Source organism: Oryzias latipes, chromosome 8 (genome assembly GCF_053564925.1).
Source record: "Oryzias latipes strain Hd-rR chromosome 8, Olatipes_Hd-rR_3.1".
NCBI classification, from domain to species: Eukaryota; Metazoa; Chordata; class Actinopteri; order Beloniformes; family Adrianichthyidae; genus Oryzias; species Oryzias latipes.
This window is the reverse complement of record NC_136244.1, coordinates 14,423,910-14,438,473: the sequence shown is the minus strand read 5'-3', so window position 1 is coordinate 14,438,473 and position 14,564 is coordinate 14,423,910. Positions and strand designations below refer to the sequence as shown.

Below are 14,564 nucleotides of genomic sequence, written 5' to 3'. Positions count from 1 at the left end.
TTTTACTATTAATTCTACTTTTGCTCCAAAACGATAAAAATGTTCTGCTTTGACTATTTTTTATTCATAATTTTAACAATTTAAACACAAACAGCAGTTCCAGATGACAAACCTTTATTGTAAATGTTGAGGGAAAAACAGAACGCTTTGATTATATGACGCCAGGCTGGAAGGGTTTTTCTTAACTGCTGTATTATTGTTTCGTTGAGGACCGAAGCACTTTTTGAAAAGCAAAAACAACACATGCAGCATAAATGATGACAGATTTGATAATACTAAATACAAAAATACATGAAAACTCTGCTTCATGCATTCAAAACAGCCAAATAGAGGTTAATAAATAACTCTGTTTAAACATGTTCGTGACAACCGTGACCTTTCAAGAGGTACATGTGAGCACCACTCATCGTCTGATCTCATGTTGGTGTTTCTTTTGGATTCCAATGCTGCCTATAGATCCTAAAAATGTCTAATACCATACTGCATATACATCGCTAAACAGATTCAAGTCCCTTTTAGTGTCGCTCCTGTTCAGTTCCCGAATCTCCAAATATCTTTAACCAGAGGAATAAAAAGAACTGAATCAGTTGATAAAAATCCTGTGACCTCTAAAGTTTGACCTGGGCTAAACTGAAGCATCTGCTTTTAGAAACTGTGCTCCAAAAATGCCCATTTCAACTCACTCTTGATAAGATAAAACTAAAAACGATCGTATTTGTTTCTTGCTCGTATTGGTGTCAATCAACCATGAGGTGCAGACATCAGCTTTGGCCTCTCCGAGCGCCAGTCTTTAAGAGTCTTTCAGGTAATCGGGGAGTGGATTCCACAGAAATACCAGGGAGGAAGTGAGTCTCTCTTGCTGATCACCGTTGTTTCAGGAGAGCTCTGTACATGGCGAAGCCCAGAACGGCACAAACTGTGGCCCCCAGGCTCGCCCGTAGCCAAAAGGTGGAGTTCTTCAGGTCCGCCTGGGCCATGTGCCTGCAGGGGGAAACACACACACAAACACACACACAAACACACACACACACAGACGAGGAAAAATGTTTTAGTGGGAGGCTGCAGGGGCAATGACAATTCAAAGTTGGGCAAATTTTAGTGAAAACTTCCTCAATCTTGACCACTAACGACGAAAGTAGCTGCCCAGGGGGTTGGAGCTCGAAACAGAATCACATGCTTTGCCTTGACGTTTGACTAAAAGGTTTATTTTTGAAACAGAAGCAAATCAAAAAGCAGCTTCCAGAAAAGGGAAAAACACCAATATATCGTTTTTGTGTAGTTCTGAAAAAAAAAGGCAAAATTGTGATTCTTTTTCTTTAAAAAAAAAGGTTTGCAATATTTGGGTTTCTAGACAAAAACCTCAAATGCAGACTGCAACAAAGGGGACAAAGCTAAAGCAAGAAGCAGACAAAAGGACAAAATCAGAAACTCTTTGTTATATAATGAGGGTCAAGTTTAGGCTAAAACCCTGCTGCTGTTTTTAGGCTGCCAAAGAAAGTGCCAAAAGCATCTTCTCTCATCCATCACCTGCTGAAAAAGACAAAACATCACATGAACATCAACACTGGCGGCCTGCCGTTTCACTTAAAATACGCCCATCCATTTGCGCACACGGACAAACTTCTGCCTTTACCTTTTTGCAGAACTGCCAGCTCAGCTGAGGCCTCCATCTAAATGGACCCCTCCGTGTGGATGAGGATGCCGTGACCTGCTGCATCACGCTGACAGCCCAAAGCAACCTCCACCCAGCCATGCAGCCTCCGCACAAACACAGACACTGTGGCCCAGTGACCCCACGCTACGCTCAAACGCAGACACGGCACTTCCACCCGAGTCTGATTCATCTGTTATTGGATGTATCCACTCACTTTTAGCTTAATGAAAGACGTGCCCCCCAAAAAACAGAGTTTTCTAAATAAAAAATGTATTTTATCGCCTTTAAGAAGGAAACAGAAAGAAAATGTAACTTAAGTTAAAAAATAAATGTAAGCACACTAGTTGAAATGGGTTAGATTACAAGAAAATTCACATTTTAACTCTGAAACAACCCAGAAAAACCCTTTACATAAAATCTATCAAACACTTTTGTAAAATCTTTATTACCACAAACAAACCGAAAATAAATTTTTTTATGTTTAATTTATCATCAGGAAGTATGACCTACAACACTTTTTATTTATTTTTAAGTATTTGTAATTGTATTTTGTGTTTTATGAAGTGGCTGCTATAAAATAGTCTACAGCCCCCATCTCTGCCTGTCGACCTTGCTCAGAGTCATGCAGTTATTGGCGTCACACACAGACGAATGTAAGCTCACATGCAGCTCCGCCGTCAAAGGAATCAACTCTTAATTTATCAAGTGTCAATCTTAAGCCAAAATCAGCCACCAAACATCAGCCTCTCGTGAAAGACAGATGTGAAACGTTCCCCGTCACCAGTAGATGGCAGTATTTGACCAAGGAGACAGCCCTGATGTGTAATAGGTTAGCTATGCAAAAAATCAGAAAGTGTTAGTAAAAGAGAGTGAAGACGTGCAAGAAGAAAAGGAAGAGAGGCAGCCAAAAACGAGAGGAGCAACACCTGAAGAGTGAAAAGAGAACAGAAAGGTGGGAGACAGGAAAACGGGATGAAATGATTGGTTCAGTGCAGCAAAATCATTAAGAGCAACTCTGTTTTCAATTATTAGTGTCTGAAAACCACAATTAGCAAGTCTGGACACACAGGAAGTAGAGCCGCCGTCTCTAATGGCTGAAAAACAGCACTTCCTGTGAATTCAGAGTTAAGCTGGAAAATGAGATTGAAAACGTCACAGAACATCAATCGTGGAGTTCATGACAGCTGATTAATTTGGAGCATTTTTTGATGAAGAAATGCAAACATGCAGAAGACAGTGAGGTTTTCAGTGGGATGAAACACCAAGGACCGTGTTTCTCTCATTTTGTATGCAAACGGCGCATGCAGGTCAAAGTTTACTGTTTGCATATTCACTGCAGCAATCATCTAAAAAGCTCCTGGAAGAGGGGCAACTTCCTAAAATTCACACATGGAGTTCAAAGCATCATTATTCTTCTGGCTCATATTTAACAAGAAGTCTTCACAGCTAAGCTATCATACGTTTAAAGACGAAGAAAGTTGTGTTTTAACATTGTTCTTTTCTGACGATGGAGGACACAAGTTAAAAAAAGCTTAAAGTCCTTTATTGTGGTGAATCAGCAGCAGGAAAAAAATGGCGTTGGAAAAAGAGTGCATTTGTGACGTATGAAGTATAGTGCGTTGAGGCATAAGCTCCCTGCTCTGCTTCATTCCGATGCATCCACTAGCTATCCATGTACGTCTTCATTTTCCTCATCTGTGCTGGTATCCAGCTCAAAACTGTTCAAAACGGCTGGATATCACACGCCATTTGTGGTCGGGTTTGCGAGGTGCTGTAAGCTAGAGGGAGAGCATGTAAACAAAGAGCTCTCATTTATAGGTGATGAGAAGAGGGGATGGGATTCCTCCACGCCAGTCAACAGAATCTTTGAGAAAATGATGGTGCTAAAAACGGCATCATCATAGTTAGAAAACCACTGGGAACTACAGACGACCGGAGTGGGGCTTTAAATAAAAAGGCTACTATACTGTGCGCCGGCCGGTGTTAGAGAAGCATTAGTTGTGGGGGAGCGTTCACACACGGACACGCCGGTACCTCCCTGGCTAACAGCCTGGGTATCAGCTGGCACAGCGCCGCCACACTCGGCTGCATCAGCCTGCACACGGAGCGGCTCGGCTGGCTGGAACGGGAGCAGAAAGCCGAGGCGTGACTGGCCGGTTTTGTCGCAAAGACGAAACAGATTTCGAAGCCACGCCCACTGGTCGCTGACAGACATTTCTGGTTTCAAATACCCCCACTGACCTCCAAACAGATGCAAAAAAAGTTACATTCAATTTTGGAGCATTTCTAATGAATACAGAATAAACTGTTAAAGTTTGATATATAAGGTTTATTCGTAAATAAACCTTATTTATCTGTAGAAAGAAAATAAATGACACAAACAACTGCCATCTGCAGGCATCCACCTTCCTGAGGTACAGCTGAGCAGGAGAACCCTCAATCCCCCCATGACAGCCCATCATTGAGACGCACAAAGCTGCCGAATGGAACCACGTAACCATGCAACCATCTCCATGCTTCCTGCAGTGAATATGCAGAGGAAACTTGGCCGAGCACTGAAGGACAGCAGAGGGGCTATCACATCTGATTATTGGAGCCTGTGCTCCATCCTGGAGGTCTGCTCCAAGACGGGAAAAGACACAGACAGAGGAGGGAAGGGAGAAGGAGTCTATGTTAAAGAGCTAGAGCTGGTTCTGTGTGTGAACCTGTTGTGAACGACCCTGCGGAGTTGAGCTTTAACGCTGCGCAGCAGCTCCAGCTTCAGGAGGCTCTGACACAGGCAATAAGTGCACCTGTTGCAGGAACACATGCAGCGGAGGCGGGCATGGCTGCGGAAAGACACAAAAACGCGTGTTTTCACAGTTATACAACATGCAGGGAGGGGGAGGAGCCTCAGATGACATGCCGCAGACCTGATGTTTAACTGATACAACTATAAACTGTTTTAAACAGACATCGTCAAAGAAAAAAAGTTTGCAGGAAAATTGTTTTAGAATAAAGTGAAAAATAACATGTTTCTATTCTTTTTGCAGCAGCAGAGGGATTTTATTTGTTAGTGACGTCATTTGACTCAAATCTGTCTTATTAGATATCCAAAAGATTGGGCTATTTTAAGAAAATCCTTTTAATTTCTTTTTAAAAAATAAAAGAAAATAAAAACGTTTTTACATAAAATCTTTTAGACATTTCTCTGTTAAACCACCTTTTGTCTCTATACAAATAAATCCTTTCACTAAAGCTAATGTGACTGTGTGCAAAACGTAAAACCTGTTTAATGTAGATAGAAGCAATATCGCTACAATAAAAATGAAATAAGTCGAAATTTTAATAATTTAATATTAACAATAATATTAATACATTTTATTTACTAGGCGCCTTTCTGGACACCAAAGGTCGCCTTAAAACAGGAAACAGTAAAAGCAAACAAAATAGTTTAAAAAAACAATTAAATAAACAATTAAACAATTAAAATATTAAGTTAACAAATATTTTAATAAAACGTTTTGATCAAATAATATTTAAGAATTGCACTTATTATATTATTATTGTGTGATATATTAATTTAAATAAATTAAATATCATTTAAGAACTGCATTTATTCTACCTCCTGCAGAACTTGAGTAGATTCAGAAGCTTTTAGAATCTCACCGATTATACTAAATAACTGCAACCTTAAACCTGTGGGATTTTCAAATTAAAGCAATAGGATTACAAACTGTTACAATGAGATTTACTGAAATGCTAATTAATCTTGCCCAAATTCTAATCTGATCAAGGAGGTTTAAGGAGTTTAGACTCTCCCACAGACTTTATGCATCTGAAGGATTGAGCAGAAAATATTTCTGGTGGAGATTTAAAGATGCTTCATAGAAGTTACACATCTACTCACCTCCAACACTAAAACTATTCTATTACTAAATACTTTTAAAATGCATTTTGTAATTGTCTGGAATCCATAGTAATATGATCAAGTTTTGTCACTTTGACAGAGAGTTTAGGAACAGTTGCTGAAACACAAATGGCTCTGAAAGCACTCTGTGAAATGGCGAGCTGAAATACTCACGGATACATGGCCATGGTGGTGAGCCTGGTGTACAGATCCTTATTGGGCGCGGTGGTTGTGTTGCAGGTGAATGATTGCGGCGGGTGGAGCTTGTGCTTCCGACAGAAGTCGTGCGGTGACAGGCTGTAGTGCTGCCGCACCTCGTGCAGGTCGGACTTGGCGGCGATTACCACGCACGGCGTTTTGCTGTCTATGAAGTATTGCTGCAAAAAAACAAACAAACAAACAAGCAACAAAAGTGGTGACGAGTTATGAGGTTTAAAAAATGAGGTTTTGAGATAACGCTTTAGAAGAATTGGCCCACCTTGTACACTTTAGCACAGTATTCAAAGGAACAGGGGTCGTTGACATCATAAACCAGGCAGACCACATCACAGGCCAACTCTTCCTCCGACAGGAAGTCCACATCAGGAATCGCTTCGTGCAGCTTTTCACGAGAAGACAGAACAGTGAGCAGAGAAAGATCAGAGTGCACAAGGAGAGATTAGCATTCCAAAGCGGGATTATATAACAGTAATCCAAAAAGCAGCCGATCAGATGTCTGGTCAGAGTGAGCGCTCCTCACCAGCAGATATTTCTCCTGACCATAAACATAGGTGGTGCTGATGGCGTAGTAGGACTTGTGGGCTTCTCTGATTTGCTTCTGCCGCTGTGATGGGGGAAAAAAATGCTTTAGCATCCAATTCAGAGAAGTCAAAAGGATTACAAGTACAATTTACTGACTTTTAGATTTATTAGACAGTTTTCTGTACAAGTGAAAATTCAGGTGTTTCTACGTTTTTACACATGCTTTTATTGTGAAAGGAGCTGCCGCCAAAGCCTCTGTATTCCCCGCCAAGACACAAACCAAACATTTGGCCTGAAAATTACATTTTTCTCCAAGTTTTTGCCTCTGAAGACAAAAGAGAAATGTTATTTAGAAAAACAAGGTGTTTTTGAGTTGTTGCTGTCACCGACCTGTAGATTTCTGCCGAGGAAAGCTTGGAGGAAGCCGCTCTTCCCGCTCCCTGCTGCCCCGAAGACGTTACAGCGGAAGACGCTGCGCTGCGTTTGCTTCTTCTGCAGATCGATTCGCTTGCTACGGGTCACTGGAAGGAAGCGCGTTTACAACGTCAAATGGAGGACGCAAAAGCTCATTCAAAGAGGGATTGGTGGAGTCGTACCTGTTATGGCAGCTGCCTGGGACTCCTGCTCGTAGACAATAGAGTAACCAAGATAACCTAAATATTCCAGACTCCGCTGTACATCCAGATAAGTTGTCAAGCTAAAAAAAATATGCATATATGTATAAATCAAAAGTGATGATTTAGAGTGAGTGTGTGTGGAACAGCATGCTGCACACTCACGTCCACTGGGACAGGTATCCCTGGTATGTGATCCACCCCTTGTCATTCGTGCAGACGGTGTTGTTGACGTCTGGGCCCCAAGGCATGTAGGGAAACACTTTGAACAAATCCTTAACTTCCTCCGGCGACAGCGCGCAGTCTCTGTCCTGCAGGACCCCAAAAAGGTCAAACCGTGTCATTTGGAATATCCTTGATTTGATTTCAAACTTGCAAATATCACTTATTGAGTAAAACACGTGGAACTAGCTCAGATATCAAATATAAACTGAAGTATTAAAGATGCTAATTAAGGAAATAGTGAAAGTTCTGTAAATTGTAATAATAGGAACTGAAAGGTTCATTTGCTCACTTTGTCGTGTTTGTCGAAAACACTCTGAAGAAAGAGGTAAGCGTTGTGGTTAAGCTCTGTGGTGCAATCTGGAGGAATCTTAACACTGGAACAGAGAAAGACAAACGTTATTCTCCAAAAACAAAATAATCAAGTATTTAAAAAGATAGAGCAGATCAGTAAGGACAGGAAAATCCCATCTGATGGACCAGATTAGCATGGGAGTAATTAAAGGGACAGGACATCATCCTGACAATCCAGTTTACTCTTTAAAAAGAAGACGTCCAAGGAAGCTAAGTAAGTTTAAATGCTAAAACAATAAGAAAAGGGTCTTTATGTGGAAAAAAGCATTGCAGGAGCCATTATGGAAGTGGCACAGGTTAAGAACCACTCAGATGGTGGGTGTGTAGCTGTGGCACAATGTTTAAAAGGTGCTCCTCGACTCACTGGTGGCGTAAATGAATAGATGAGGAAGTGGGGTGAGCTTGCGGTGGTCATATCATTTGTGGAATTGGAAGTTAGTCCCTGCTAGAGGAAATAGCGTACTTCGCAGCTGGCAGAAGGTTGGAGTTTTCCTGGAACCCGGGTCTGACAGAGAAGCCCCCGGGACTTTAGCCCACGGCGGCCCTCAACACTGTTTACCCGCAACAAGCAGGCTTTCTAAAGTCATATTATACCTTGCTATTATTAAGACTTTAATAATAAACAATATAATATAATATCTTTGCCACACAAAAGAACACATTTTGTTTTAAAAAATTATTTTCCTGAGCTATTTTCCAAACCGACTTGATCTCTGAGGCTCCGCCTTTCGCTGGGTGCCGCCTGTCCCATGACGTCAACCTAGAGTCGGCCGCAGCAGCGTGTCAGCATCTCGCCCACAAAAACACATTTCTGAACTTTTGAAAAGAAGGATGTGCATAGAAAATGAAAGTATTTAGCCGATCACCATTAGCTCCGTGGAGAAAGTTTGTGCGTTAGCCTGTGGGCGGAGCTGGCAGCTCAGGCTCTTCCTGGAAGGGGCTGTTCTCATTTTTTACATCACAATGTGAGGACACGCTCGTTTTTGAGGGTTGGGAGGGGCTGGTGCTCAAAGCGCAGGGTTTTAGAGGAATACCCAGAAATGCGTGAAGGAATCAAAATACAGCTTTGGTGTTTCTTTTTATGAGGAATGAACGTTACAATACACTTAAAATTTTAAAAAATGGATTTTGCATGTTATAGGCCCAGAATCTAGTGGATGGTGCAGCAGACAAACCGTCTGACGCCTCAGTGGGGATCACCTTAGATTTAAACACTTAAGTTCCGACTCTCAAACTCACAACAACTCGATTGAAATTGTGTTCTGTTCTTGTGGCGTTTTTCTAATGATGAATGAAAGATATAAAGACAATGAATCTCAAAATTCAATATCTGAGAATTTGTTTATATAAATTGTTGTGAATCAGGAGCAGCTGAAAAAATACAGTTGGAAAAATAACTTATTTGTTGCATAGAAAATATGATGTACAATGCTCCACTCCAACGGTCCAATCTAACACTTTATTAGGCAAACCTGTCCAAGAGCTGGTTAATGTAATTTTCTAATCAGCCAATCCCATGGCAGCAACTCAATGCATTTAAGCATGTAGACATGGTGGAGACGATCTGCTGCAGTTCAAAGCGAGCATCAGAATGGAGAACTGTCTGCTCACAACACTTGAACAGTAGATCAAAAGACAACCGGAGTGGGGCTTTAAAGGAGTTGAAAATGAAAATGATGATCTGTGTGTTTGCACTTGGCTCACATGGGGAACAGGTATTCCTGCGTGAGCTCCAGGTCGTCGTCGTACCCAAACCGCCTCAGCACGGTCCATGTGGTTTCGTGTCGGCCTCGCTGGATGAAGAGTGTGTGCAGGAACAGGAAGCCTGCAGAGACATCACAGTAGATGTTCTGAACCTCTGAGTCAGAGCAGACGAGCAGTATAGGAAAACCAGACTATCGTTCCCACCTTTAAGTGTAAGTCCGTTGTCTTTGACTCCATCTGCCATGTTCCTCCTGACCACGTTCTTCACATCCTCCAAGGCTTGCGGTGCCAGAGGTGTATTGAAACAAGTTCTCTATAAAAATTCACAATAATACATTCGTCAGCTTTGGGGGACGTTTTTCTGCAGGTTTACTTCAAGCCTGGAAAGCAGAAACACCTCCGCCTGTCTCAACAGTCATTCCATCCTGAAGGTCACGCCGACAGAGAGAATGCTGAGAAAAACCTACCTGGAAGAAATTTAGCTCGTTGTCGTTCAGGATCCCATCGTTGTCCAGGTCGGTGATCTTAAATATTCTAGTTAAAGCCTTAATACAGGACAGTTTCAGCTGGAAAACAGAAGACGCATCACATTCACATTATGAAACATAATCTGTAGTGACGTTATCAGCCAGTGTTTTTTTCTGAAAATGAAACAAGAAAAATAAACGATGAACTAGTCAAATGCTGCCCTTTGATTTTAGCAAACAAAACCTTCATTTAGTGTCTTCAAAAACATATAAAAAATACTGTAAATATGTTTTCTTTTTAGGATAAATTGCACTCTTTACTATTTAATATACCAGGTTTTCAAACTGGGATGACGAACACAGGTTTGGCTGTAACTATTGATGTTTGAGCAGTGGGATTTTATTAGGCGTCTCCTCTTTATAACCTGTGATAACTTCAACTACAAAAACCATTAATGATGCAGAAACTAAGAAAGCTATTCTTAAAAGCTGAATTTGCATTTGAACAAAAAAAAGCTTATTTGTTTTTATTTTAAATTTAGAGAACAAACTAAAAGCAGACACTTTGGTTTTTGTAACATATTTAGACATTATTTTAGTTTTTCTTCTTTAAATATGTAGAATCTACAGCAAACAGATTCTTATTTACATTATTTTGCATTTTAATAAACTGCAGTCTTCACAGCAGGGAGAGCAAACATGCAACTGATAATACATGCAAAGCTCTTTCAGACTCTGTCATTTGTACATTTGATCTTATCTGGGAAAGTCAACTATTTTCCACATTTAGACTGAACGTTGACTCACTTCCTTCTCCTCCGGACAATACAGGGGTCCTGTTGGATGGAGAACAGCCTTCTGGGCGTAGTAGAACAACTCAGAGATGTTCTTCAGGTTTTTGGCAGAGCACTGAAGTAAAAAAAAAGGTGAACAAATAAACATCTGTGTGTTTTTCAATGCAGCTCAGGTAAAGGTACAGTGAATTAAAAAAAAAAAAAAAGAATATAAACAGATGAGAAAAACCTTCAAAGAAAAAGAAACTTAATGCAGTTTAGAAACTAATTTCTCATTAAAATCTCCCTTTTTTTGGAAATGAGTTTGTATGAAAAATTCTAACATTTACACCAAATTTAACAATCCAAGGAAAACTAAAATAAACCAGATTACTAAATTATAAAAAATGTATTTTTTCTAGGACAAAGTTTGTGCAGAGCAGCAGTGGTTCATTACAAACTCACGTCTGATTTCCCATCATCCCTTTGTTTACACTCTCTCCTGCTAGCTTACAGCTAGACGAGGAAAACAAAGACGTGCGTGGATCTATTTGTCTGCATGTGGATTCATCAGAATGGAGCGGAGCATGGAGACTTTGGCCTATTTGGGAGCTTTTTCAAACGGCATTTTTTTTTTTATATCTGCTCCTGCTTCACCACAATTTGAATAACGAAAAACTCAGAAATGCAATTTTGAGAAAAATGCTACAAAACATGTAAAAACAACAAAAACTGCCTCTGTGATAATCCTTGATGTGACTTTGTTTTGCCGATCCTCATGTCTTCCTCCTGCCCCTCTTTTGACCTTCTATGACCATCTGAGCAGCCGCATGCCACACGGGGAAAGTTCAAGTGCCAAGGATTGCAGGCCTGCCCCCGCCAGGCCTCTCAACACGCTCCGACACATCTATCAGCCCACCTTGACCTCTGACCCCACATCACACAAATAATATTCTATTAATGAGTGAGCGCAGGTGGCGCAGGAACAGCTAAACGTTGACATTAAGCGGATAAGGACTTCCACACCTGATGACTAAAAGCAATCAGTGGGTGTACATAGACATACGTGTTTGTGTAGCATGAGTTTACCTCCACACAGGTCTCGATATCCTGGAATTGATTCATGATCGGGAGGATAGTCTCCATGCTGCTGTGCTCCACCAGGTCAGACTTGTTCCCCACAAGAATCAGGGGCACCCTGCAGCCAAGCCAGTGACTTTGAATAAACACTTTCTTTTTCAACGAAACTAACCAACCGCGTCAATAATCAAAAGGAAAAAATCCACTCTGAATTTATGACAGATCGCAAACTGGATGATTTGGTCAGAAAAGGGAATTTCTGATCACTAAATGAGAAACAAACCTGCTGTCTTTATCTGTTCTGTCATTTATCAGGGGAATCCAGTGGCTGGTCACCTTTTCAATTGATTTCTTGCTGTTAACTGAATAAACTATGCAGATGACATTTGCCTGCAAAAAGATCAGCAATATTACTTTGTGAAACATGCGATTTATATTTAGACGGCAAATAAATGATTTGAAACTGACCTTGGAGATTTCTTGGTACAGCTGCTCGTCTGACTGCTCTGCTTCTGAGGGCGTCAAAAAGGATCGTTAATGCACTTTGGTATCCATCACTTCTTTCAGACACATTTTGAGGGCTGCCATCCACCACAAGCACGTCATTGATATTTGAATTATAGGGAAAAGACTTTAAAAAGAGGCAAAATAGTCGGCCCTAAAAGATTGAGTTTGTGAGAATTGGATTGATTTCACTCATGTTCAAACAAGTTTGGAAGAACGTGTTTAAAGGGATTCAAATAAGATTTCTTTTACCTCCACAGCATAAGTTGTAAAAGATTCACCTGAGTAGTCGACAATGTGCGTGGGCACCCTTTCTGGGGTTACATCTGCTGGGATGGTTATTTCCTCAGCTCTGAGAGGAACCTGAGTAAAAAAAACCATCATTAAATAAAACCTTTATAAAATATTAATTATAACACACACAAAAAACCCCATCAACTAGTATGATCTAAGAAATCTGACTCACATACCTCATCAGGAAACTCCTCACTGACGAGGGACATGATAAGTGAAGTTTTCCCAACTTTAGCTGTGCAGAAAAACACAAAAAAAAACAATCAAAAGAATATTTATATTTTATACAGAGGGTAAATAAGATGTCAGGCAGCTATTAACAATGATGTTTGGTATGTGTGGGAAATGTGCAACGTGAAAAAAAAAGAACCGGCTGGAGCAGTTGTTGAATCTCAACCAAACGCTGACTAAAGTGTGGTGAAATGCGCTCTGGAGAGACGCCAACACCGACTTTAAATGCAGATTTATAAATCCTTTACTGCTCCCAGGTTCCCAAAAGAATCAAATACCCAGAAGAATGTAAAAAGATTCAATTGAGCTAGTATGACCAACACAAAAATGACAGAAATTGGACAGAGTTTGGAGACATTTAGCTACGTCTGAAATTTTGCTTACAGACTAACCAGTTGGATCAAACAGAATTTTGCTTTAGTTTATTTTACAAACAATTTCAGCCGAATTTGAAATGATCAGACATACAAATGCATCTTTTAGCACTTCTTAAAGCCTTTCTCCATTTTATTTGTTAGTATTCTAACGATCCTGTCTTTATTTTTCGACTCCAATAAAGAGCGGATGGTACCCATCCTCCCTGTGAATATAGTCTTTCATTAGGATGAGGAAAATTATGATAAATGAGGCAAATATTGTGACAGGGTTGTGGGTTTTTAGTGCAAGCTGAGGGCTTCAAAAAGACATCTGCTAACCTCCCAACCTGATTTTACTAAACTACACCTCAGGAGGCACGTAGCTGTTTGGCTGCACCTCCTTTAGGAACACAGCAGCCTGCCAAACGTTGCCCACAAGTAAAGTATAAATAGATTGGATAACATGCCCTCAAAACAGACAGACTGGGTAAAGCTTAGTTTGGCTTAGTTTTCTTTGGGGGAATAAAAAAAACAAACCTACAATTTCACAATTTTTACACAGCAATTAATAAGAACTGATTAATAAAAAAAGATATTCTCACCTTTTATGAATGGATAAGTATTTATTTTGAAAGTATGTTAAAGATAAGAGGAAGTTTTTGGTGTCTTTTCAAAATAAAGGATAGTATGCCTTCTTTTATTTGACTTATTTATACATTAAAATAGAAATGCTGTATTTTCTTAAGGCTCAAGCTTCCACTTTAAATATAATTTTATATCTATAGTAACTGCCTAACTTTTGGTGGTCAAACCAAAATGTGTGTTTTGATTAACATTCCCTACAAAAATGTGCTTTCTTATAAGGTTACTGTTAGTGAAGTCACGTGTTCAGGTTTTTTATTTAGCAAGTTCGGAGCACAAATGTCAAGTGAAACAAATTTGGCACAAAAGCAAAAAAAAAAAAATGACAAAAGTATCAGCCTACTTTGATTTAATTTGAAGAGTTAGCATCAAGCATGTTAGCTTCAAAGATTATACAGCTTCTACTTACGTTCCCCAACTAGTAGTATCCTTACGTCTTTTCTCATGTTTGAGATCAACTTCCGCAACAAAAGCAAACACAAAAAAGTCTTTAATGTTTCATGAAGCTCTCCTAAAAGCGTCCTCCTCCTCCTCGTCGTCCGGCAGTTTACCTAACGCGGGCCCTCCCGCTGTCAAACAGTCGGCGCCTTTGCTTTTGTAGGACAAAACGGACGGGAGGTTTTCGCTCCTGTTTGGGCTTTTCCTAACTCTTAACAAAAACGTACACTTTGTCGTTTAAGCACAAAGGTGATTTTAAAAGCCGTGTGTGACACATAACACAATAATTCCATGACAATCACACGATTTTCGGCGCCCGCACAACATTTCGCATTGGACGATCCTTGAGCATGCCCGACCTCCAAGCACAGTGCTTCTACGGCAAACAGTAAAGTACAAACTTTGTGTGCGCTTCAATAGAAACACGAGTTCTGCTGCACTCTGGCGACAAAAAACGGAATTACATCAATTAAAAAAGTTTAAATACTTTGTATCAAACTTTATTGAAATTAACAACTAAAGTTGAAGAGGGGAGATGAAGGGGAAGAAACAGTCATTTTTAAGGTCCTTGTTGGTTGGTTCTTCGTGTATCTTTTAACCA

The 14,564-nt window shown here is 40.2% G+C and overlaps 1 protein-coding gene across 5 annotated transcripts; it reads right to left on the bottom strand.

Moving 5' to 3' along the window:
* Positions 1-97: 97 nt before the first annotated feature.
* Positions 98-14,394, bottom strand: rhot1a (ras homolog family member T1a). 5 transcript variants are annotated; one of them, XR_002290689.3, is made up of 20 exons: positions 13,935-14,394; positions 12,473-12,531; positions 12,284-12,365; positions 11,967-12,010; positions 11,782-11,888; positions 11,508-11,616; positions 10,453-10,554; positions 9,646-9,744; positions 9,383-9,491; positions 9,179-9,299; positions 7,413-7,497; positions 7,064-7,209; positions 6,881-6,981; positions 6,675-6,805; positions 6,283-6,366; positions 6,022-6,144; positions 5,718-5,920; positions 4,360-4,482; positions 1,634-2,580; positions 98-981 (listed from the first exon to the last, which is right to left on the bottom strand). XR_002290689.3 is itself a non-coding variant. In XM_078951549.1 (20 exons), exons 2-20 carry the CDS (start codon positions 13,969-13,971, stop codon positions 802-804), a joined length of 2,031 nt encoding a protein of 676 aa, XP_078807675.1. In that variant the 5' UTR covers positions 13,972-13,983; positions 14,077-14,330; the 3' UTR covers positions 98-801. The 5 variants fall into 5 exon arrangements, 3 of the variants coding, with proteins under 3 accessions (XP_078807675.1, XP_078807676.1, XP_078807678.1); XM_078951549.1 differs by lacking the exon at positions 1,634-2,580 and having other exon boundaries at positions 4,374-4,482; positions 13,935-13,983; positions 14,077-14,330; XR_013657753.1 differs by lacking the exon at positions 4,360-4,482 and having other exon boundaries at positions 1,634-3,773.
* Positions 14,395-14,564: the final 170 nt, after the last annotated feature.

Coding starts and splice junctions, on each gene's coding strand:
- rhot1a (XM_078951549.1), bottom strand. CDS start 13,971: ATGAGAAAAGACGTAAGGATACTACTAGTTGGGGAAC. Junction 9,745..10,452: donor ATTGTCCGGAGGAGAAGGAA/GTGAGTCAACGT, acceptor TCTGTTTTCCAG/CTGAAACTGTCCTGTATTAA. Junction 982..4,373: donor TTAAAGCTCAACTCCGCAGG/GTCGTTCACAAC, acceptor TTCCCCCTGCAG/GCACATGGCCCAGGCGGACC.